Source organism: Eurytemora carolleeae, unplaced genomic scaffold (genome assembly GCF_000591075.1).
Source record: "Eurytemora carolleeae unplaced genomic scaffold, Eaff_2.0 scaffold44, whole genome shotgun sequence".
In the NCBI taxonomy this organism is placed as follows: Eukaryota; Metazoa; Arthropoda; class Copepoda; order Calanoida; family Temoridae; genus Eurytemora; species Eurytemora carolleeae.
This window is the reverse complement of record NW_019396339.1, coordinates 159,863-186,674: the sequence shown is the minus strand read 5'-3', so window position 1 is coordinate 186,674 and position 26,812 is coordinate 159,863. Positions and strand designations below refer to the sequence as shown.

Below are 26,812 nucleotides of genomic sequence, written 5' to 3'. Positions count from 1 at the left end.
TTTCTTCACCGGTTTTTCATTTATGTATATTATATTTTACTAAGGTTAATTATAATACCTTTGTTTGCAATATTTTAAATAAAAATGTCGTCTTTTTTAAAGTGTCAAAATGTTCTAATCAAAGGAATATTCAATTTAAAATTTTAGAGAAAGATATTAGGAAATATATCAAAATATGGAAATTGAAGAATACATTTATAACCTTTGGAATTTATAATAATGTGTAAATGCAAGTTTTAATATGTATTTATAGAGTTCATTTTAGAAAATTTATTTTTCAGCCTAACCAATGTATACATTTTCCAGTCTTAGTAGGTAGAAAATGTATTTTTTTAGTTTTGATAAATCTGAGTTCGAATGGCATTTTTGCTTAAATTGGATGCAATTGATGCAGTTTTGCATTATGGAGAATATATTGATGCATCTTCTAAAGAATCTGTATAGAGGGTGCATTGATGCAGTCTATGCAGCTGGAACAGCTGACTCAGGACGAACTGAAAAAACAAAAAATATTAAAATCCATTTTTTAAGAATATTTCAAATTCTATAAAGCTACATAGATCTATACATAAAGGAATTAGTCTTTGCCACAAACTCAAATTTTCTAATTCCTATATCTTTGCAACCTTGTGGTGTAAACCTTTGATATTTCAAACTTAGATTATTTGATCTAACAGAGTTCATATACAAGGTCTACGACATTGGGTTGCAAAGATAAAGAGATTTGTGGCAAAAACTCAATTCCATTATTAATTTCCCTTCAAATTAAATATTACAAAATGTTCTAAAATATTTTGTATGATTTTGTATGTGTATATTTTAAATATAAATATATGATGTACATAAATAAATTCATCAATTACGTGTACAATATACATTCCTTTATAAAAAGCTAGTTTTTTGGTATGCATTACTAAAATTTGAAGAAAGAAAACACCTAAAACTTCTTGGCAATACTAAAGTTCTTTTCAAATTAGAATTCACATGATTGTTGTTACTTAAACTTGGCCTAAAGTTTATATAAAATATTCATTATCGATTATACCTGTTAACCCTTGTAAGAAAAAAAATCTTAATTAAAGTAAAATAAATAAATAATACGAAAATACACAGAAATCTTTTTTCAGAAAAACAGAACAAAAAAATCTGCCAGAGGGAGAGGGGGGGGGGTAGAGAAAATAGACCCACCCCTCCTGTTTGTGACATTTGAATACGTTGTGTACATACATTTGCAAAAAACTTTTTTCACGCATTTCTTTCAAGTTTATTTTAACATTTTTAGTTTTTCTTGATAACTGGACAAATTCGGTTTATATAAATATTCAACAACTATCTGTTAAATATTTTTTAATGCTTGCAGTTTCCAGAACGTAACACTTGTCATATTTGGACTTCTTTAAAAATAATATTTTAAACCAGAAAAAAATTTACAAAATTATCTTATTCCATTTATAAAACCCGATATTGGAACCCGGGTTTCATGACGACATTCTGTCTTAAATTTCGGGTTTACCCAGCAAATGTAAGGTAAAAGACACAAGAGTACTACAATGAATAATACTTTTCAGCAAAACAGGGTGATTTTCAAAAGTTGATTTTTTAAAATGTTCACCAAAGCAAAACAAGCTAAACCATAAAGATAATTTTAATATTTATTAAGTCGTTATTCCATGACATTTGATAAAGATAATTTTAATATTTATTAAGTTTCAAAAGTTGATTTTTTAAAATGTTCACCAAAGCAAAACAAAGTACAACAAAAAGATAATTTTAATATTTATTAACTCGCTAATTCCATGACATTTGATAAAGATAATTTTAATATTTATTAAGTCGTTATTCCATGAAATTTGATAAAGATAATTTTAATATTTATTAAGTCGTTATTCCATGGCATTTTTCAGAACCAGGATTAAGCCATTTAGTTGTTCATAACTTTAGTTCAAAAACATTTTTGGTAAAATTTTAAAAGGTATTCGCGTCTTGCATATGTTGATTCACAGTGCAGCCAATCGGAGGTATAACAAGGTTTTTTCAGAGAACCCCGCATTTTCGAAAATTTGGGACCTTCGATGGAAATCTGTAGTCTTTTTAAAGAAAAGGGTGGTTTCGGGAAGACAACAACAGGTCTCCAATTAAAGATAAAAAATCTGGGATGTCCACTGTAAATCTGGGGGTCTCCAATGAAGTCTGGAGGTTTCCAAAGAATAGTTTGGGCGGGGTCTTCAATGAAATCTTGGGGTCCCGTTGATAATAAAACTGGTGAAAGTCCACTGCTGTAAATCTTGAGGTTTCCAATTAAAGTCTTATGGTCTCACATGAAAAACTGGTGGTCTCTGATTGGAGAGAGGGGTAGGGGACTCGTGTCAAAATATGAAGAAAACTGCTGTGGGGAGGGGGCTATGGTTTTTTTCTCTCTTGTCTTTCTGAAACAAATGTGCACCCTTCAGTAGGTGGGTGGCGAGGATAGTGAAGGTCGGAGAGTGTTATGAATGCCAGAAACAAGCTTAAAATAATTGATTTAATGAGAATCGATACCCATATTGTATACTATGCGCATAGAATAAGCATAGAGTGGGGATGGGGTCTCTTTAAAAACTGAAGGAAGTTGGGGTAGTAAGGGTAGTTCCCATACAGATTCAGCTTCAAGGGTGGGGGTGGGGTGGGGTCTCTCTAAAAACAGACGGCTTTCCACCCCCTAATCTGACACATCTCTTTAGAAGCCTGAATTTTTTATATATCTTGCATTGGTAGTCTTTCATCTCAATAAAAAAAACATGCTCCAGCTTCAAAAAAAAAAATTACAAATTACAATATATTTTTATTATCACACATGTTTAAACATTTACATATCTCTCCTGATAAAAAAATGAGTCAAAAACTAAGGAAAATTGGGTAATTTCCTAGTATACGATTGTTGGACCCCGTACCGACCCCCTCTCCCCCCTCCTATCAATTTTGTACATGGATCTTAGATGTAAGACTCATTTAATAAAGATAATTTTAATATTTATTAAGTCGTTATTCCATGAAATTTAATAAAGATAATTTTAATACTTATTAAGTCGTTATTCCATGGCATTTGATAAAGATAATTTTAATATTTATTACGTCGTTATTCCATGGCATTTGATAAAGATAATTTTAATATTTATTAAGTCATTATTCCATGGCATTTGATAAAGATAATTTTAATATTTATCAAGTCGTTATTCCATGAAATTTGATAAAGATAATTTTAATATTTATTAAGTCGTTATTCCATGAAATTTGATAAATATAATTTTAATATTTATTAAGTCGTTATTCCATGAAATTTGATAAAGATAATTTTAATATTTATTAAGTCGTTATTCCATGAAATTTGAAAGAGATAATTTTAATATTTATTAAGTCGTTATTCCATGAAATTTGATTAAGAAATTAATTATTTCCAGAATTGTTCATCTTTCTCTGCTTCAGGAAGCTCTCGAACATTTTCCAAACTTCGAACCCGATATTTGTAATATTTGTTTTTTTACACCACTTAGAGGACTAATTTAGTATTTGAAAAGCTGGAATCGTATTCTACGAGATCTTCTCATATATCTAGACTCTAGAGCAGGGGTCCATATAATTCCCAAAATTGTTTTTGCCCCAAACTATAAAAAATGACCCCAATTGCAAAAAAAATTAATTTAAAAAACATTTTTAAATTCCACTAACATTTGCTGGGGAATTGTCCCCAATCGGAAAAAATGACCCAAATAAAAAAAAAACATTTTCTAATTTCCCTACCACATTTGCCCCCGAGTGTAAAAAAATACACATTTGCCCCCATTGGGGATAGCCCCAATTGGAAAATAAAAGGCCCCCAATGAAAAAACATTTTTAAATTCCACTTACAAATTTGCCCCCAATTGGATAAAAATGCCCCCAATTAAGAAAACATTTTTAAATTCCACTTACACATTTGCCCCCAATTAAAAATCTTTTCCTAATTTAAAAAAAAATGTTCCCAAATAAAAAAACAATTATCATTTTCAAAACAATTGGCCCCCATCTTAAAAATTTCTTTCAAATTTGTCGAGCCCAAATGGGATTGAGAAAGAAATTATATGGACCCCTGCGCTAGAGTCCTTTAAAGTTATTACAACTGGTAAGAAACCATAATGAAAATTATTTGAAGAAAACAATAATCTATGAGAATTACTTCTTTTAAACCAAAGCTAATACAAGTGCTCTTTAGTGCTAAAATGTACATGTAAAGGGCTACAGAAAAGCAAAAGTGAGTTAGAAATGTAAAATCTAAGCGACACTTCAAAGTCGACCCTGTCTTCAAAATTGATGAGACTTGTTAAAAGCAGGCTGAATCTATGTAATATTTGACACTCTTTGACCTGTTTCAGGGAGACCAGTGATCTTTGTTGCTTTGGAAATAATTAAATGTAAGACAGTAAGTAAGACATTGGGAGACTTTCTTGTTCAATACAGTGGATTTTTCTTCCAATGAAGCACAAATGTTTAAAAATCACCCTGTACAGTGTTCGACGTTTATATCAATACAATAAAGACAACTTTTCTCTTACGGTTTTGATTTCTAACAAGCATTATCAAAATATAAGATTACAAGAAACATTACAAGAATCTGTTAATTGACAGTTTGTCTTTGCTTCAATTTTATGTGTATCCACGTTGTTTGAAAGCTTTGTATAAATAAAAATTTAAATACAAATTCGTCTTCATTGTATTGTTAATACGTCGACGACTATAAAATAAATAAACTCCTAACAGCTCTCCTTAAAATCTCTTATCTGTAATGTCTAAAGCTAACCTTTACAAGCTCCAGGACTGAAGGTTAGCTGGTCAATGGCAAACCCTCCATTGCTGGCCTCTCCAACAATAAGCAGACGAATCTTTCGGTTCAAATTTACAGAAACCTTTAAATAAAATAATATCGATATTAACTAGCTGAAGTGCCCGGCGTTGCCCGTGGAATTAAAATTTGCCATCATGAAAAAATATTGATTATTTTGTCTGTTTATGGTTTCCTTAAACACGTTCAGTCAATATATGAGCGAAGAAAATTTGAATGTTTTTAAATTAGAGATTTCACAAAGAAGAAGAAGAAATAGAAGAAGACCTGTGCTGGCTCCCAATCAGGACGAGCTGTGTCAAGTTTTGCAGCATTTAGTTCCCAAATCTAGAATATAAAATATCCAATTTGTGAAAGTCAAAAACAGTAAATATATAAAGACATACAGGGTTACCCACAAAGTACATGACTTCAGAGAACTTAGCATAATTTATAATTTATCTTTACATTTAGGATTCTCTGCAATTGTAAACTTGTTAACTATTTAATTTAATATTAGGATCACACTTAGAACCTTTCACTGAGTATTAACCCTATTCCTGCTTTTGTACACCCCCCCTGTAGTTTTTTTTACATAACTTAAAAAGTATTGGTCTGAGGCTGTTGAAATTTTCTGACTTTTCCTACATACCCAAAGCCCTCCATTTAGGCCTAAAACCGGGCTTTAATACTAACTGCCTGAGTCCTCAGGCACACTGCCTGAATGACTGCTTTTTCCTGTAACAAACTAAATCTTTGTTTTGACCCACTTCCACTTGTCAGATTTTGATAAGATTTAGCTTTTTGGAAAGCCTTTGACATAAGGAAACAAATTGCACAAGTTTTGCGAAAATAAATTGCAAATTTTTTGCAAACAACCTGTCAAAAGAAATTTGCACATTTTTAGTTTTTCTTGATTAAAAATTAGGTTATTTAAAATTTTGCAAAAAATTTTGCATATTTGAAATGGCATGGTCAAGGGCTTTTCAAAAATGTATAATTTTTCATTTTTTGGACAAATTTTTTTTTGCAAACATTTTTACTATATAACTGGATTTTGCGATAAAAATTTCAATTTTTGCAAATTTGCAAATTTTTTTGCAGATTCTAAAAGTAGAGCACAAGAGCTTTTCAATGATGTATCATTTGTCATATTTGGACACCAAACATGGGATTTAGAGGGGGGGTCAAATTGACCCCCCCCCCCCCCAGCATATCCTGGTTTTCAAGTACCCCAGCAGAGATAGGGTTAATGGGAAAAATGTTCATATATTTGCTAAGAAAATAATTATGTCAACCTTCCCTCAATGTTGCATAATTTCACAAGTCAAGTTTTGGTCTATGAATTACCATTTACGGAGTAAATTTATGTTTAAAAAGTATACAAGAAAAACAGCCAATTTTATGTTTCGAATATTTGACATTAAATAATTGACTAGTTACAGCAGGTTTTTTAATCAAAAACTTTTGAGAGTTAGCACTCATTCGCCAGTCATCAATGTCATGTTAATGAAAATAAAAATTCATCATTTAATTAATCAATTGATTCATTTTAATTAATCAATTAATTAGTTATAATTAATCAATTAATTAGTTCTAATTAATCAATTAATTAGTTCTAATTAATCAATTGATTAGTTCTAATTAATCAATTAATTAGTTCTAATTAATCAATTAATTAGTTCTAATTAATCAATTAATTAATTCTAATTAATCAATTAATTAGTTCTAATTAATCAATTAATTAGTTCTCTTTTTAACTTTTTATTTCTTTGATCAATTTCAAAATAAAATCAAGCGATGAGTTTGGTCATCATGTAATAAAATACATTTCACAAAATAATTTCATTCAGTGATAGCATGATCAACAAGAAAATTTGAATAGAAAACATTTTTCATTTAGAGGCCTCAATTCACTTAAACACTTTAAAATATTTTTCTGACTGCATGGTTGCTAGTTTTTACTCTTTTTTTAAATAAAAAAAATTAATCTTTATCCCAACATTTTATATTAATGAGATGAAAATAGGGTTTTAGGAATATATGATATTTAATGAGTCCAGGAAGAAAGCATCATCACCGGAGTGCTACCGGAGACCTCTTCCGCCACCTTACCGGAGACCCCAACATTTTCAACGAAGACCCCAACGTTTTCATCGAAGACCCCAAATAAAAATGTTAAAATTTTGAAAACTTAAAATGTTTTTGATTGTATAAAATGTTAAGCCTATTCCCGTGGTTCTCCCGAGTTCCACAATTAAAATTTGTTTCAAATCAAGAAAGGGGTTCATGAGTTATGACCGGATAAACAAATAGACAAACAGAGCAAAGATTACAACTTTATGTAAATAGAAAGATATAACGGAACAGGAGAATGGGTGAGGTGGTGGGTTGAATATTGAGATGACATGAAGAGAAGGAGGGTGGAGGGTGGAAAGTTTAATAAGGATATGAATAATAAACACGCACGATAATTTTTAAATTTTTAAAAATGTTGTATTTGTAGATTTCATTGTAAATGCATAAAATAATATCCTAATGTAAAAGTTTATGGTAAAATAAATTCATAAAAACATGCCATAAAAAGAAATTTACGTTTTCAAAAATGTTAATATTTATTTGGGGTCTCCGATGAAAACTTCGGGGTTTCCGCTGACAATGTCAGGGTCTCCGGTATGGTAGCAGTGGGGGTTTTTGGTAGCACTTCGATGATGCGGCTTTCTTCCTACACTCATATTTAATTTGTTTTGATCTGAAGACGACATTATTGCACTACTGGAGTTTATTTAATGCTATTACAAAACAAATTGTTTTACCAGCAATTTATTTTATTTATTAAGTTAAATGGGACTGTTTACACTGCACAATTGCAAATTAATGAATCTCATGGTCTTTGAACTATTTAAAGTCATAACTAACTGTATGACTGTATGTTTTTTTGACAGATATTGAATAAGAGACCAAAATATGCCCTTAAATATTCCAACGCAGACAGGATGAAATTAGTTTTACAAGAGCATTATTATTTTGTTATCTTTTAACATTTAGAAATACTTACAGGAACATCACTTTCTCCTTCGGTCTCAGAATCTTCTCCATCGTCCTTACTAAACATACTAGATATACTAGATATACTAGATATACTAGATATACTAGATATACTAGATATACTAGATATACTAGATATACTAGATATACTAGATATACTAGATATACTAGATATACTAGATATACTAGATATACTAGATATACTAGATATACTAGATATACTAGATATACTAGATATACTAGATATACTAGATATACTAGATATACTAGATATACTAGATATACTAGATATACTAGATATACGGAATAAAGGATGAGTAAAAAAGGTGTGATTAGCGACGTCTTCTCTAAAACATTTTTTTTCATGAAATTTTTATGAATGTTATTTTTGCAACATTTTGGAATATTTTTTTCCCTTTTTTAAACTGACATGGTACCACAAAAAAAAACACAACTTTTTCTTCTCAAAATCAACTGTTTAGGAAAAGTAAAATGTGTCAATTTATAATTTCTATCAAATGATAGAATTTTATAAAAATTGGACTCCTGAAAATGAAGAAAATTTACAATTTAGTTCTAGTGTAATTAACTGTGAAAGCAAGTCTTTTGAGCAGATAAATAAAAGAATGTAAGAATTCCTGCGAGTTTCAGAAAAACTAAAACAATCTTCCAAAATGTTGCTAAAATATCATGCATAAGAATTTAAATGAAAAGAAAACACTTATTTTGACGAATACGACGCTAATCACGCTTTTTTTTACCTACAGACATAGATATGTAAATGTTCTCTAATTATTGTATTTTTTTCTAGATACTATATAGATTGCACAGAGAGGAAAAAAGTAGTTGTTGTTACATAAGTTCTAGAACTTATAGATTGCACAGATAGGACGAAACATATACTGGTTTTAAAGTCATACAACTTACGAATATACAGACAAGAGATGTAGTATTTGTATTAGTTCTTTACAGATTAAACAGATAAGACAAGAGATGGGGTGGATGCATTAACTTTATAATTTTTTCAACCGTCACATGTCCTATCCCTGTAAAATGTAAATAATTTTTTTCTCTTTAAACTTTAAAATTTACGGCTTATGTTACGTACACCGGAAAAATTTACGATTTACGGAATGGAAACTGAAAATTTTACGGTTTCCATTCCGTAAACCAGAAAAATTTCCGGATAACGTCACGTAAGCCGTAAACATTCCGGTTTCCATTTGTTCCAGAATTATCCCGGAATTCCGGTTTACGTAATAAATTTCCGGATCCTTTCATTTCCAAAATGGATATTTTGTTCCGGAAAAATGGAAACCCTAATTTTTACCTGTATATCTTTAGAAGGGTAGATTCTCCTGCTCCGAAAGCTGCAAACCAGAAGGAGAAACAGAGCTGATCAATGCTATCCTTAGATTGTAGAACAGGAGATATCATTCGAACCGTATCCGTTCTAAAGATAAAGAAACGTCAATGAATTTAAAATAGGAATCCACAAAGAAAGTATTTCTATATATACATATATAGTAATATTCTCTGTAAACCGATCATAACTCAGGAACTCTGTAGAACCACGGGAATGTTCTGAGCTTGGTTTGAAATGTCTAAGTTAAATAGGTTAAATAGGTTAACTTTTATAAAGAAAACTTTGTTTTCAAGCAAAGCTAGGTCTGTATATTCTAGAAGTTAGGTCTGTATATTCTAGAAGCTAGGTCTATATATTCTAGAAGCTAGGTCTGTATATTCTAGAAGCTAGGTCTGTATATTCTAGAAGGAATTCAAATAAACTCAGTACTTCTAGTTAATCTTAAATTTAAGTTTAAGATTGTCCAAGACTCAATTATGAAAAAAAGAAAATTTTGAAGTATGCAAGAAAATAAAAATAATTAGTGTTTATAGATTTAAATTACACAAATACACAACTAAAATGTAATTTAATTGATATTTTTGATAAAGACAAATATTAGAGGGATCCATATGAAACAAAAATTTCACAATGAAATTGAGACTTAGACTCAAATTCAAATTTTCTAAACCCTATATTTTTGCTGACTGATGGTGTAAACCTTTTTATATTTTTTTTTACTTAGATTATTTGATCCAGCAGAATTCATAGCTTGAAATATTTAAGGTCTACGATATTCAGGTGCAAAGATATAGGGATTATATATATTCACACTCAAGAACCCTTATTTAACATGTTTACACAAAAAAGTGTGAAAACGTTGAAATGATTTATCTTTTTCATGCTTTCTTGCCTGCTCCCTGTATTAAATATATCAAAGTAAGCATAACCCACAGGAGCTCCATAGGTTTTATCAGGCAGGTTCGCAGGCCGCTTTGTCAGGGTAGCCATTCGCCAATCAAAACTTTCACCCTAAAATCATTCTTAATTTTATAAAAATGATAGAAATAAGTTAATTAAATTATTAAATTTTTACATTTCTACTGCAGGAAAACATTAAGTGATTTTTAAAAAAATATTATTTTTAAACCTTGAAAACTTTTCCATATTATTTGTTAGGTTTCAAGGTTACCGTATTAAATCTGGTATTGACATCTTTCAACTTGAACTTACGCTTACAGTCCCTTTAATATGGAAAATGGGGAACTTGACATTACGCTTAAAGTCCCTTTAATATGGAAATGGGGAACTTGAAATTACGCTTAAAGTCCCTTTAATATGGAAATGGGGAACTTGAAATTACGCTTACAGTCCCTTAAATATGGAAAGTGGGATTGCTAGGGTGGATTTAGAAGGTAACAGTGTCTTACATTTGAGGAGTTTTTCCATCCACAGGAATCCCGATCAAACGTACATTCTCCTGTTACTATTGAAGCAGGCTCGGGTACTGTAACACAGTTACCTGGGAAATATTATTAATATCTTTATTAATATTGAAATTACACTAATTACTAATTTAAAACTAATATATAACTTGTTAAAACATAATTATAAATATTTAAAACAATAGAAAATAATTAAGAAAAGACTAAGATATCAAAAACAGGTAGACTGAATTAATTGATAATTTACAGCTTATGCTTGGTCCTTTATATTCCATAGGCTTATATTTTCTAACATTTATCAACAAGAATAGGAAAAGTATTACTTGAAAATTGTTGTCACTTTTAGTAAATTTGTATCATATCGCAGAAATTTAAAGCAGACAGAAAGAAATTTCCCGCTAGGAGTTGTAAGTACAGTTGTACAGTTTATAATTAGATAACGGCCGGTTTAAAGGGTATCGTTATGCCAATATTCAAAAGTATGACCTCACTTTAAGAAATCCCTTTAAAAATGGGCTTATTTCCTCACCAAGCTATAAGCTCTCAAGATTAAACTACCTTGATAAAACGTAACATCATCAACAGCTATAAATGGGATTATTTCCCCACCAAGCTATGATAAGCTCTCAAGATTAAACTACCTTGATAAAACGTAACATCATCAACAGCTATAAATGGGATTATTTCCCCACCAAGCTATGATAAGCTCTCAAGATTAAACTACCTTGATAAAACGTAACATCATCAACAGCTATAAAACCGCTGGCCCTGTTGTTCCCCCAAACTCCTTCAATAACAACCTAAAACATGTTAATTTATTGTTAAGTTAATATTTGTCAAAACAACAAAAAATCCTTAAAAACCTTTACTGTTTTTGGCTTAGTAACATCTCGCCATATAACATTTTGCCATATAACAACTCGCCTAAGTAACAATTCGCCGGCCAAATAACAACTTGCCCAAGTAACATCTCGCAATATAACATCTTGCCATATTACATTTTGCCATGTAACATTTTGCATATAACATTTTGCCATATAACAACTCGCCTAAGTAACAATTCGCCGGCCATATAACAACTTGCCCAAGTAACATCTTGCCATATAACATCTTGCCATATAACATTTTGCCATATTACATTTTGCCATGTAACATTTTGCCATATAACATTTTGCCATATAACATTTTGCCATATTACATTTTGCCATGTAACATCTTGCCATATAACATCTTGCCATATAACATTTTGCCATATAACATTTTGCCATGTAACATTTTGCCATATAACATTTTGCCATGTAACATTTTGCCATATAACATTTTGCCATATAACAACTCGCCTAAGTAACAATTCGCCATATAACAACAACTGGCCTATATAACAGCTCGCCATATAAAAAAAAACAAAAACAAATTTTTAGTAGAAAGTGGTAGTTTATTAGTAATTTAGTAGAAACTATATGTAATTATTTATATAAAATTATGAAACATTTTTTAGCTATATTGATGAATACATAGATACATATAAAAGTAGATTTAAATTTAGTGTAGGAGAAGTTGTTTATGTCAATCAAAGAAGTGTCGGAATTACTGTATTTGAAGATTTTTGGCTTTTGATTCATGGATTTTCTGGTATAATTTCATTTACACTACAATTTGATTTAAAAATTTATATATAGGCAAGTTGTTGTTATATGGTGAAATGTTTCTTAGGCGAGTTCTTACTTAGGCGACTTGTTATATATCGAGCTATGGAAAAATGTTATATGGCGAGATATTACTGAGCCCTTACTTGTTTCATTTAATTTGGTTCAGGTTAAAAAAATGAATTTGGCTTCAAGAGGATCAGAGCGACATGAATTTTATTTTTATCTAAATAATAAGGAAAATGAAAAATGAATAGTCCCTTTAAAGGTTTGCTGCCTGGAATGTCAGTTAATAGTCCCTTTAAAGATTTGCTACCTGGAATGTCGGTGAATAGTCCCTTAAAGGTTTGCTACCTGGAATGTCAGTGAATAGCACAATTAAAAGGTTTGCTACCTGGAATGTCAGTTAATAGTCCCTTTAAAGGTTTGCTACCTGGAATGTCAGTGAATAAGACAATTAAAAGGTTTACTACCTGGAATGTCGGTGAATAGTCCCTTTAAAGGTTTGCTGCCTGGAATGTCGGTGAATAGTCCCTTTAAAGATTTGCTACCTGGAATGTCGGTGAATTGTCCCTTTAAAGGTTTTCTACCTGGAATGTCGGTGAATAGTCCCCTTACAGGTTTTCTACCTGGAATGTCGGTGAATAACTCCTTTAAAGGTTTGCTACCTGGAATGTCGGTGAATAGTCCCTTTAAAGGTTTTCTACCTGGAATGTCAGTGAATTACTCCTTTAAAGATTTGCTACCTGGAATATCGGTGAATATTTCCTTTAAAGGTTTGGTACCTTGAATGTCGTTGATTAGTCCCTTTAAAGGTTTGCTACCTGGAATGTCAGTGAATAGTCCCCTTAAAGGTTTGCTACCTGGAATGTCAGTGAATAGCACATTTAAAGGTTTACTACCTGGAATGTCAGTGAAAAGCACATTTAAAGGTTTGCTACCTGGAATGTCAGTGAATAGTCCCCTTACAGGTTTGCTACCTGGAATGTCGGTGAATAGTCCCCTTAAAGGTTTGCTACCTGGAATGTCAGTGAATAGTCCCCTTAAAGGTTTGCTACCTGGAATGTCGGTGAATAGTCCCTTTAAAGGTTTTCTAGTGAATAGTCCCCTTACAGGTTTGCTACCTGGAATGTCGGTGAATAGTCCCCTTAAAGGTTTGCTACCTGGAATGTCAGTGAATAGTCCCCTTAAAGGTTTGCTACCTGGAATGTTAGTGAATAGCACAATTAAAAGGTTTGCTACCTGGAATGTCAGTGAATAGCACAATTAAAAGGTTTGCTACCTGGAATGTCAGTGAATACCTGGAATGTTGTATCTGTTGAGATCTGTGTTTGAGCGAAGGCCCAGGAGGGTCCAAATCCATTGTGTAATCTCCAGACAGGGGTCATAACAAGGTTATCCTCACTATTATAAATCAATTCAATAGGGACTGCTCACTTTTTTGTTCGCACACCTTTTCGAAAGTTGCATGCCCGATTCATAAAGGTACTTTTCAACCCTTTATATGAATAAAAATGAGGGAGTCATCATCAAAAAAAGTCCTTTTCTTTGCAAGTATTCTATTAATCAGTATTTAAAATTTATTGATTTACTTAAAGAAAAAGAAAAATATCTTTGTCATTTTTGTTCGAAAAATGTTTTACCGTTGTGAACCAGGCAAGTAACTCTTAAATCGGTCTCTTTAATTGTTCACGGCAGATATCCCTTTAATTGTACAAAACAGTTATCCCTTTAATTGTTCACAACAGATATCCCTTTAATTGTACAAAACAGTTATCCCTTTAATTGTTCACAACAGATATCCCTTTAATTGTTCAAAACAGATATCCCTTTAATTGTACACAACAGATATCCCTTTAATTGTTCATAACAGATATCCCTTTAATTGTTCACAACAGATATCCCTTTAATTGTTCATAACAGATATCCCTTTAATTGTTCACAACAGATATCCCTTTAATTGTTCATAACAGATATCCCTTTAATTGTTCACAACAGATATCCCTTTATTTTGGCTACCAAAACAACAATTTTATCCAACAAAGTCATTCATATTTCATTCTCTCTTCAAAATAGCGCAACATTGAGAATATTTAAATAGTCTAAACATTAAATTGATTACTTTGTTGTAGAGGAATTAATTGATTAAATTCAAATTGATTTTTTATTCAATCTAGTTCTGTCAGTGAAATACCTAGAACATTTTTAATAAACATTCAATGGTGTAAATTAGTTCTTCTGAAGAGAATATAGAATTATTTATCTTTTTGATAACCAATTCTTGTTAATTTTTTCATCTATTTAGAATGCATTAAGGGGATGAATAGAGTAAAAAACGAATTAAAAATTTTCAAATTTTAGAATAAACAATCATTAACGTTGTTTCTGAGTAAAGTAAAATCTATTAAAATAAATAAAAAAAGTATTTCTTAATTTTTTGAAATTTTTTTTTTGAGGGAAAAAATTGGGTGGTGGCCGTTAATATTTTCTTTGAATATAATGCTTTTAAAACCATGACTTTAATAATCATGTTTTACTGTTCTATTGTTATTTAAATAAACTAGGCTTTCAGAGTGCTTCGCGCCCATCTTCTACTTTAATAAAATATTTCTTTTTGTATGCATTGTAAAACAAAAGGACAATTAACATAATAATTTCTTGCTCAGGTCGCCTTTGGCAAAATACAGAGTTCTTATTAACATATTTCTTCATTCATTACTTTTAATTATGCTTGAAAGCATTTCATATTTATATCTATTTCTATACTTTCGGGGTTTTAAATGAAATTTACTGTGGCGTGACTGAGGTTTATTTAAAGGGGGGCCGCAAAAAAAGTTTTGTTGAAACTTGTTTAAGAAATAAATCCTAAAATTGTTCTTTTTAGGATTTAAATGATATCGTTGTGAATTATACATCTCCCACTTTTTAAAAAGATGGTCAATTGAAATGACATGAATCGTCATGTTTAGGTTAATCTGTACCTATCAATAGTCCTTGTCCAGACAGCTAGTTTGCCCAGGTTAGGTCCAGTATTATCCACAATAGGTTCATACATATAGAACCAGAAGGATAAACATCTAGGAATACTGCTACCCTCAAGCTCACGGCTCACGAAAAAAGCTCTAAAAAAGGAAAAATAACAGAAAGTTTAAAAAAACAAAACAATATAGAACGCGAACATTTTGTACGAATTTTGTCTAACTGTTTAATGAGACAGGTGTCTGAATATAGGACGTTATTAGAGCAAAGAGGATATTTGTCCAAATCTAAAACAACATTCACAAAATTCTGCATACTTATGTGGAATAAAGCCTTTCTCTCATATATATTTGTTCGTTTTAACAGGCTTAACGCTTTAACCAAATTGAGTGATATAAGGCGAGGCTAGAAAAATTTGATTTTTTTAAAAGTGTTCTTAAAACCTAGGCAACGTCGGGTACTCCAGCTAGTAAAACTAATATGCCTGTAAAGTTAAGATAAAAATAATTAGAAATATAATTGATTTTTTAAAACCTCAATTTTGAACATTTTCATCTCTTCTTTTGATTGATTGATATTTTAGGCCAACAGCTGGTAAAATTATTTCAAAATTTTATAAATTTATTTCTGGATAAACAAACGCATCCTTTTATTTCATTTAATCCGAACAGCTATAGTATATAATATATATGGTGTACCTACACTATACTAGACACAAGGGAATGTCAAAGAAATTGAGTTTACGCCACAAACTCTAATTTTCTTATCCCTATATTTTTGCAACCTAATGTCGTAGATTAGAAAATTCAAGTTTGTGGTAAAGATTTGATTCATTTACTCAATATTATTGGTAGGTATTTGTGATTTGTGACTTGAGCTCCTTTGTCTTGATTTTACGCGCAAGTCTACGAAAAAGAAATTTTTCTTTTACATTTAGAAATTCAAAACATCTGATACAAATTAGAAATTCAAAAATATTTGATACATATTGGAAAATCAAAAATATCTGATACATATTAGAAATTCAAAAATATCTAATACATATTAGAAATTCAAAACATCTAATACATATTAGAAATTCAAAACATCTGATACATATTAGAAATTCAAAAATATTTGAATCATATTAGAAATTCAAAACATCTGATACATATTAGAAATTCAAAACATCTGATACATATTAGAAATTCAAAATATTTGATACATATTAGAAATTCAAAATATTTTTCTTCTTTTCAAAAGCTCTTGAATAAGAGGAGATATAATTGAAAACATATAAGATCTCAATTTTACATGAAATTTAGATGAGTTTGACGTGGTTTATAAATTGAATTAATCTAAATGAATAAATACCTGTCTCCGGCTTTTTGTAAATTATCCTTTGAGAGTTGGATAAAGAAGCCAAGATCTGTTCCTGTCGTATGATCCGCCAAAGGAAACCTACAATAAATATCTTGTTGTATGATCCTGTGTAATGCAAACTACAATATATTATATATAAATCTCTTGTTGTATAATCATATGGTCCGCCCATCTTTGCTATATAATCGTCCAAGTCTATTTTCCTACCTGGCTCCCTCGGCTGCCGCGGATCTTTCCCAATCTAATTCATCCACGTTTTCGCGCTTCTCAGGATTGCTCCAACCACACTCATCGTCTTCAAATGCACAATCTCCAAGCGCGGGGGCCGCAACCTATAGTTTTTAACAAAACTCTAGAAATCTTAAAAATCTTAAACTTGTGATTTAGTATCAGAACTTGAACTTGTTATTTAGAACCAGAACTTAAACTTGAGCTTTAGTAGCAGAACTTGAACTTTTGATTTAGTATCAGAACTTAAACTTGTTATTTAGTACCAGAACTTAAACTTGAGCTTTAGTATCAGAACTTGAACTTGTGATTTAGTATCAGAACTTGAACTTGTGATTTAGTATCAGAACTTAAACTTGAGCTTTAGTAGCAGAACTTGAACTTGTGATTTAGTATCAGAACTTAAACTTGTTATTTATTTACCAGAACTTTAACTTGAGCTTTAGTATCAGAACTTGAACTCTTGTTATTTAGTAGCAGAACTTGAAATTTTTATTTAGTACCAGAATTTTAACTTGAGATTTAGTGCCAGACCTTTTAGTTTTAGTATCAGAATCAGAACTTTAACTTGTTATTTAGTACCAGAACTTGAACTTGTACTTAAGTAAAGAGCTATGTTGCATGAACAGTATCAAGAGTTTTTGTATGAATATATAATTGGTATCTTATTTTTGCCTTTCTGCGAACAGAACAATCCTGAGAACAAATATGTAATGTTATATTATTGTTCCATACTTCTATAATTAATAAGCAATCAAAAAGATATTATAGGTAAATAAATATCTATTTATATACTTTATTTGTCTGTCTGGAGCCCGCGATTTAAAAAATTCTGGAAAATACGGCTCCAGTCTAAGCTGTCGTTGGGTTTTATTTACAACTTGAGCTTTCGGATTAAAGCTGCATCTAATTTTCCACATATTTGAGTTCAAAAAACCGGTTTAATATTCTATTTGGCGGATTTTCATGGTAGGAATTGACGCATTCCGGGTTTTTATGAGAACAATACTCAACATTGAGCATTATTCTCCACTACAACAAACCAAGGTCGGATTTATTTTCATTGTGCCTAACTCCTTAAGTCGAGCCGAAGATCTTTCAGCGGACCCTTTCTCCGTGCAGCGGTCAATCACGCGCACAAGCTGTCGTCAGAGTTGGGTCGAAGATTGGGTCTTAAAGTCGGGTTTGAGGAATTACGGCTCAAGCCGAAGCTTTTAAATCGCGGGCTCAGGTGTAATTCTTTCTTTCTTTCTTTGTATCCAATAAACGTCAAAACGGCTGAACTGATCGAGCCAATTGTGTTCAAAAGTTTTTGATTTTTGTGAAATGTTGAGAATGCGCGAAAAAGCATTCCGAATTCCGAAAACTTTTTTATATTGTACGACGAGAAGATGTTTTTAAGATAGAACCACAGTTAAAAGTTGAAATATAAGATGGGTGCAAAGCACCCTTAAGCCCAGTTATTTTATATTCCATGATACGGTAAAATTCATACATAAAATGCATACATAAACTCAACTATGCTATCCAAAATGTCAAAATTCAAATTGTTTTTACTTTCTAAATATTTGTGCTACATACATTTAATTTATATCAAGCGAAAGGAAATGTTTCTTAAATTTCAAAAATGTTCTGAATTAAACAAATTAACCACGGTGAGTGCTACCACTATGTCTAAAAGAGCGTTTTTTTGGGACCCCTGTACATAAAAACAATTTATTTGTAAACTAGAATTCATATTAAAAAGAAAATGAGTTTTCTGAAATTTTCTTCAATGTATTAAACTCAACGTTTTGCTTGAAAACATCTCACAAGATTGTTTATACAAAGAGCAAGTCATAAAGTTTGTCCAGTTTTCCGTGAAAGGAAATAAAAGTCAGGGGCGTACGGGGGAGGTGGGGGGGGGGGGCTAGATCCCTCTGTGCCCCCCATCCCCTGGCCCAGAGGTCAAATATTTGAAACTTTTATATACATTGGTTTCTTATCAATTGACAAATTGTCCATTTTCATTTTTCACATTTTTTCAATTATACCATAATCTTATTTACAATTTTTCTTAAAACGGGGTTTTTAGGGGTTATAAACAGCAACCGCTAGAGGGGTGGTGAACAGCAACCGCTAGAGGATTGGTGAACAGCAACCGCTAGAGGATTGGTGAACAGCAACCGCTAGAGGGGTGAACCAAAAAAAAGCTTGACCCTCAGTAAGCTCCTAATAATAGTGATAGTATACCTGGGGTGCAGTAGGACAAACTCCTGGAGCAATTGATATATCATCTATAGCAATGTTACCCAGACTATTCCTACCAACTACTCCCTCAAATACAATCTAAACAGTAATCAATTATATAAAGCTGGATTGTATTCAGCGTAATGACAATGCCCTGCAATGCTGACAATGCCCAGAACGGTAAACTTAAAAACTTTATCCAAGAAGAATTGTGGAAAATATTTTAAAAACATACGCAAGCCACTTTTTCAGAGAAATCCCAAATGAAAACAATTTATAGTTTTTAAAATTATAAACATTGATATCAAATTCATACTTACTCAGACAAAGCTGTCAAAGGTACTGTTTGAAATTACGCGTACAGTTCCTTTACGAATTAAATTTGTGATGAAATAAATGTTCTAGAATTATGAAAGCCTGTTAAAACTTGAGTTTCATAAGTAGCCATAATTAACGGAAAACCCCGTTTTACAAAATAATGAAAATAGCCAAGTTGAAGCTGAAAAATTAGGGAAAACAGCTGATTTTATTATTTTTCTAATATTTTCTATTTTAATGCTCCTAGATCGCATGTTTTTAAATATTTTTAAAAATTAAAAAATCAGTACAACCAGTTTTTCGGTCACAAATAGTCATTTGCGATAGTCAGTTTTGATTAAAAAATGCTTTTAGTAAATGCTGCATAAAACTTAAAAAACGCATTAAAAAACATAAAAAACATACATACTAACCAAAGTTTTCCGCTTTCTGTACTCGGCATATAACGTATCAAGTTTTTATTGAAACTTTGTGATATTGTAAATATTGTAAATATTGCTCAATAACGCAGGTTGGTCGACCTGGAAAGAATATATGACGGTGCACCCAAAGAGGATTGTTTCAATTTCGGACATCAGTGTTTTAAATGCCTTTAATTCAAGCGGGCCAAGAAAACTAAAATATTGTAGATTGGAATAAAGGAGGATATTTTTATTTTTTTTTTATTTTGAACAAAAATTTTTATATTTAGTTTCCGGCTTCTTTTGCTTATTTTAAACTCTAAAATAAACATCAAAACTACTTGCAGTCTCCTGCAAGAAATTTATGAATAATATCAGGAAATAAAAAATAATTCTCTCTTCAGTAGAATAATATGACATGTATAATGTTAATGAATAAAGTTCAATCAATAATATTTTTTTAGATACATGAATGGATTATTAATACATTTGCCTACCCTGTACTTATAAAGAAACTGTAATTTTTGTAGGGTTGGGCGGTAAATAGAACTTTTTAGGAATAGAGGGGTGAGGGGGGAATTTCTTTTTATAAGATCACAGGGGGTGGGGGTAGATTTTTTTTCGCGTGTCGCGCGAATTTCTTTTTAACCCCCCCCCCCTATATTAACTCCTGAACCGCACTCGTTCGTTTTTATTTTAATAATCGTTATTTCTAAGAATTTAATTATGATTTTTTTAACCATAGAAAAAGAGTGTTTGAATCTTTCTGCCACTTAGGGCTGGACAACGTTCCATAAACTAACAACAAGTTTTTAATGTCGTCTTCTAACTTCTCCCGCTATTTTCATAACCAAGAATACGATAAAACGGCTTTAATTCTGCAGGGACAGCTTTGGAAGTATGGTTTTATTGCAAAACAAATAATAGACAAAAAAATTATTCTACTCTCCCCCCCCCATTCCCCCTTCCTCTCCTTTCCTCCCCCTTCCCCCCTAAATGAATTTACCTTAAACTTTTGTATTGAAGATATTGGCGCTTGTCCCATATACCAGTTATTTCCTAAATAGATATATTTTAATACAGGGTGTCCCAATAAACATTGACGACTTCTATATCGGCTTTGTTCCATGCAAGATTTTTTCGTATAATTTTTAAGTATCACAGTTAAAACATTTAACACCAAAATGTGGTCTACCATTTTTTTTACCTTCAAAATTGACGGAGATATTAAGAAAGAAAATTTGTCCAGATTCCAGTTTATAGAAAATCAACAAAACTGTTCAAATGTTTAACAATTCGGTCAATTTTAAAGATAAAAAGATAGTGGGCCAAATTTTGGAAAGCTACTATAGACTTTATGTCATTTATCATTAATTGGAAATTAAGGACGATATTCAAGTCATCTCTCAATTCCCATGTCTATTGGGACTCCCTGTACATAAAATAAATATTGTTGTTTTATTTCGAATGTTATTACTCTCTATATAATACTTTATCTATTTCCCCCGCTATAGAAAATATGATTTAACAGATGTGTTTGTTTGAAATTTCAACAAATGGTAATTTTACAAAATTCTATTTTTTTATATTTTGTTCAAAATTTTAATTCGAGGGGACGTTCAAATTTATATGAATCTGCTTGTTTCGAGCTAAAATCGGAAATTTAGGTTAACGGGGATTCAGTTCGTTAATGAAAGTTTTTTAGCACGTTAACGAGTGTTTTTTTCTTCATTTCATCCGGTGGGGCACAATCTTTTTTTAAATTTGATTACATATGTAATAAATATATAGTTGATAAAAGCAGTAAATATGTCAAAGCGACTATTGACTAATCAGTAATAGATGCTATTTTACTCTTAACGGAAGAGAAAACATTTGTTCTTATGATTCTGATATAGAGGGGGGGAGGGGGAAAGGCCCACCTAGCCTGATTAAGGGGGGGCATGCCCCTCCCTTAAGAAGGCTTGCCCCCCTGTAGGCTGTAGGGGGCAAGAAGTCCACCCTGTTTTGCATTATAGCGATTTATGAATCCTGACCCTGAGCAAATTTAAGACCTCTGATCGTAAAATAAAAAATATGATAATTGAACGTTAGTTTATTGTGCTTATAGTTCAATCAGAGGAATGGTTCAAAACAAGCTGAAAAGAATATTTAGCTTGATCAAAACTATAGGAATAGCAATGTAACAAATTAAAGTTTAAGCTAATTTTTTTCTTTTGTGAGGGGGAGGGGAGGGGCCTGAAAACATGAACTACTTAATGATAAAGTAAATTATTGCTTGAATAAAGGTTATGACTTTGTCCTAAAATCTATTCTGAATGAAGTTAAATCTGCAAAGTTCTAATCCTTCTTAGCACAGATGAAGCAACAGCTTTTACAACCAATGTCTTTCATTCTGCACTCGTTATGTAAACGTAAATATAGGTTATTGCAACTGTAAATTATGAAGCATTTATATGGGACAGCATACAATACACCCTCGCCCCCGCCCCCTTTTTTAAGGCATTTTCTTGTAACTAAAAAAAATGTTTGATAGATTTCTTTTTAAATTCCATATCAGATGGGGTCATACTGAATATCCGGTTGGTAAGGTTAGCTTTTTATATTGTTTGAGTATAATACACATTTTTCTTGCCCCCCCCCTCCCTAACAATTTTAAGGGGGGGGGCGAAATATAAGAGAATGTCTAGTTGCGCGCCTGTATATATTTTGAACCAATTTTAGAGTTTCCATTTTTCCAGATCAATTTAGACCCGTAGAAGCCTTTCGGAACCTTTCCTGAACATGTTAAAAATTATAAACCATTAAAAACGTTCGAAAAGGAACATTTCTCAACCGAATTAAAAATAAATCTACCTCCTAAACAATTCACAAAGCTAGGTTTGATCTGATAAAAACGTTCACGGGATGATTGTTCCGATCTTTATTCCAGGAATATTCCAGAATATTCCAGGAATATTCGTCCCGTAAACTTTTTTCAAAATGTCACACCAAGCTCAGTTAATCATCTAAGGTGTAAATTTTTTTAAGTTGTTAAAGGTTTATAATTTTAACAGCTTCAGGAAAGTTTCCGTACATGGCCTTTCCGGATCCAAATTGCTCCGGAAAAAAAGAAAATCCTACCCACTTTAGGTCAGAAACAATCGGCTTCAGATAAAAACTGTTGGTAATAAGACCCCTCCTGATTAAAAAGGTATGTCCTCACAGCTCAATGAGACTTTAAAATACATAAAAAAGATTTAAAACTCCTCATGCATCACTTTTTTTCTGAGAATCCTAATGGCCAAACTCAGACTTTACAAAGTTGTGAATACATTTTGTATTCAAAGAATACATCAAATCAATTACTAACCTGCGTCCCCTGTCAGCCCCCAGATCTTGCGGTCAGTCTCTCCATCCCGAACATAAACATTCAGTGAACCTATTCCGTTTCCAAACATGTGAGTCCAGAACCTACAAATAATTTATACAGAACCTACAAATAATATATGCAGAACCTACAAGTAATATATGCAGAACCTATAAATAATATATACAGAACCTACAAATAATTTATGCAGAACCTACAAATAATATATGCAGAACCTACAAGTAATATATGCAGAACCTACAATTGTAATATATGCAGAACCTACAAATAATATATACAGAACCTACAAATAATTTATGCAGAACCTACAAAGTAATATATGCAGAACCTACAAGTAATATATGCAGAACCTACAATTGTAATATATGCAGAACCTACAAATAATATATACAGAACCTACAAATAATTTATGCCGAACCTATAAATAATATATAAAGAACCTACAAATAATATATATAGAACAAACAAATAATTTATGCAGAACCTTCGAGTTATATATGCAGAACCTACAAATAATATATGCAGAACCTACAAGTAATATATGCAGAACCTACAAGTAATATATGCAGAACCTACAATTGTAATATATGCAGAACCTACAAATAATATATGCAGAACCTACAATTGTAATATTTGCAGAACCTACAAATGATATATACAGAAACTACAAATAATGTATACAGAACCTACAAATAATATATGCAGAACCTACAAATAATGTATACAGAACCTACAAATAATATATGCAGAACCTACAAATAATATATGCAGAACCTACAAATTATATATACAGAACCTAAAATAAAATATGCAGAACCTACAAATAATATATATATAGAACCTACAAATAATGTATACAGAAACTGCAAATAATGTATATAACACCTACAAATAATTTATGCAGAACCTACAAATAATATATAAAGAACCTAAAAATGAGATATTCAGAACACAAATAATATATAGAACCTAAAAATTATTAACACTCATTATCACAATATTTTTTTGGGAGTTTTTTAGAGAGCTTAAAACAGTCCACCCACCCACAACTAGCTTTTAGTGTGTGCGCTAGGGTTTCCAGTTTGCAAAAAAAGGCGAAAATTTTTAGTCGCATTTCGCGAATTTCGGAATTTTTCGCGAAAATAAATGAAGCGAAATTTCGCGAAAATGTGAAAATTCTTTCGCGAAATGCGAAAATGTTGTGAAAACCATGAGTTTTATAACTGCAACAATTAATTGCTCAAAAGAACTTGCTCAATATTTGAAGTTTTAATTTGTCGATCATATAAATAATTTCTCTTCCTTTACTTTATAATACATGTTTGATGAAGAGAATTTGATTTCACTAGCTATTTTCGCATTATTTTTTCGCGAAATTTTCACATTATTTTTTTCGCGAAACTTTCGCATTATTTGTATACCAAAATTTTCGCATTATTTTTTCGCGAAATTATCACACTATTTTTATCGTGAAACTTTCGCATTATTTTTTATTGAAATTTTTGCATTTTTTCGCGAAACAGATTAAAACGAAATTTCGCGAAAATTTTCGCTTTTTTTGCGAAAATGAAGTGAAATGGTCGCGAAAAATGCGATTTTTCCTTTTCGCTGGAAACCAGGGGGCGGGCATAACTCTCCTAATTTTGCCTGGCTAGGTTTATACTGTACAGTGAATTTTGTCGATAAATGTTTCCATATGACTGAGTTGGTATCATAGAGTACAGTGGGTTTAATCCTAAGTACATCTATTTGTACGGTATTTTAATATTTTTCAACAATGAGATATTGTAGTGTCAAAAATTGTGTAAACAACGATGTTTCGGGTTCAGAAATTTTTCATAACATACGAAAAGAGTGGATAGAACAAGTTATCTGGAAGACAATACACCTAATTTTTAAATGCGGTGAACATTTTGACAACAATTGTTATAGAAACAAAAATCATATGGGCTTGTTTTCTTTGCTTGAATATTGAAGGCTTCACATCTACGAATTATGATCCCCCCAGGTAGAATTTCTGATCGGGTCATTGTGTACAGTGGCTGTACAACAAGAAGTCTAAAATTCCAGATGCCCCCTCTATTACTAATATCTCGATGCTGGAAACCCTTTGTGTACCGCAGTAAAGGTTTGGTGCCGCACTACCAAACCTTTTGTAAGGTAAGACAGCAAGATAAAAATATCTTAATTAAAAGTTCATTAAAAAATATCATAAGGAACACTGCTCAAATATTTTAATCATAATGTAATTATATTGCTGTCATGCGTAATTTCTTTTAGAATAAAATAACAGCAAAAAACATGCATACCCTATCCCGAGTGGGCTATTTAAATGTAATTTTTCCCTTAGAGTTGAGACAGGGGAATGTGAAACATGTCCTTCGTCCAACTTTTCAAATCCAGCCCCTTAACTAAAATGGTTAGATTAGTGGGGTGGTTTTTAAAAAAGTTCAAAAAGTAAAAATTCAGCAATGCCATCTTTGCATGGAGGGTCACATAACATTAGGCTTCCAGTCCCTTAGATTTTGAGTATTTATCTATTTACCTTAAACAAAGTGGACCTTGGTCATCCTCATCTGTTGGAGGGAACTCTTCACTGGTTAGAAGCGCTCTAAAGATAAATAATCAAATAAATTTTTTTCTTCTCTTCTCTTTTGTCTTCTCCTTCGCTAATTTTTATTTTAGGTATTTTTGCAATATTGTCTTCATTTGTTTGAAACTCACATGGTACCACAAGAAAATCCGCGAAACTTTTTTACCGTCAAAATTAAAAGTGAAGAAAAGCAAAAGTGTGATAATAGATAATTGCTATAAAATTCTTAAATTTCCTTAAGATCGGTCTGACCAGTTGAGAGACATATTCATAAGAATCCACAACATTTTAATGAAATAGATCCGATTTATTGTTCAGTTGAACTATACAAATAACACAGTTAACAGTTGAACTATACAATGGTCCTCCATTCTTTAGGTGAAATTTCGGTTTGAAGTTTACTTCTTGGCTTCTAAATAGTTCATAATTCCGCATAGCTTGATCTCGATATTCACTATGGACACTTTTAATTTGAGGATCAATACTTAATCTCTTCATTTCAGTTATCTCTTCAGCTAGTAAAATTAAACTGTTGGATAATAAAAGAGTATTAAGTTAATCTGCAGATTAACAAAACATCGAAATCAATTGCAATTATCTTGATTTTCACAATACAAGAGTTCCCAGCAAATTAACAATTTTTAAAAAATAAAAAACCTGCCTGTCGTCCGGTCGTCTAGGATAGCTTGCATCAATGAAGGCGAATGCCCCTGTGATTCTGTTGGTTGAGAAGCTAGAATGATCTCTCTGTGGACCAGTATTAGGGTTGTTACTACCTCGGCCCTAGACAATCAAAATTGTGTTTTTTAAATTTTTCTATTTATTGAACTAAAAAGTGGAAAAATTGAATTTTACTTTTTCGTACAAAAAATGTTTCTCTTTATTTAATCATTTTTCTTAAAAGAGACTTTAAGCGTAATGTTGAGTGACCTTCCATGCGTAGAGACAATGTCCAATTTACAATTTAAAATCTTTGTCTGATAAATAATGTGGAAGATATTGTCGTTTTTCTTG

General features: G+C 31.4%; 1 protein-coding gene across 1 annotated transcript in view; it reads right to left on the bottom strand.

Annotated features, from left to right (window-relative positions):
• Positions 1-202: 202 nt before the first annotated feature.
• Positions 203-26,812, bottom strand: part of LOC111701264 (MAM and LDL-receptor class A domain-containing protein 1) — a 39,310-nt gene continuing 12,700 nt past the window's right edge. Inside the window, exons 10-26 of the mRNA XM_023472461.1 lie at positions 26,460-26,581; positions 25,751-25,816; positions 23,188-23,288; positions 20,842-20,894; positions 19,120-19,215; positions 16,867-16,991; positions 16,651-16,737; positions 15,300-15,440; positions 13,620-13,722; positions 11,397-11,472; positions 10,658-10,749; positions 10,141-10,259; positions 9,213-9,335; positions 7,893-7,941; positions 5,123-5,182; positions 4,814-4,919; positions 203-494 (exon numbers count right to left, since the gene is read on the bottom strand). Coding sequence (XP_023328229.1) covers positions 463-494; positions 4,814-4,919; positions 5,123-5,182; positions 7,893-7,941; positions 9,213-9,335; positions 10,141-10,259; positions 10,658-10,749; positions 11,397-11,472; positions 13,620-13,722; positions 15,300-15,440; positions 16,651-16,737; positions 16,867-16,991; positions 19,120-19,215; positions 20,842-20,894; positions 23,188-23,288; positions 25,751-25,816; positions 26,460-26,581 — 1,551 coding nt within the window. The 3' untranslated portion in view covers positions 203-462. The remainder of the gene's footprint in view (positions 495-4,813; positions 4,920-5,122; positions 5,183-7,892; positions 7,942-9,212; positions 9,336-10,140; positions 10,260-10,657; positions 10,750-11,396; positions 11,473-13,619; positions 13,723-15,299; positions 15,441-16,650; positions 16,738-16,866; positions 16,992-19,119; positions 19,216-20,841; positions 20,895-23,187; positions 23,289-25,750; positions 25,817-26,459; positions 26,582-26,812) is intronic.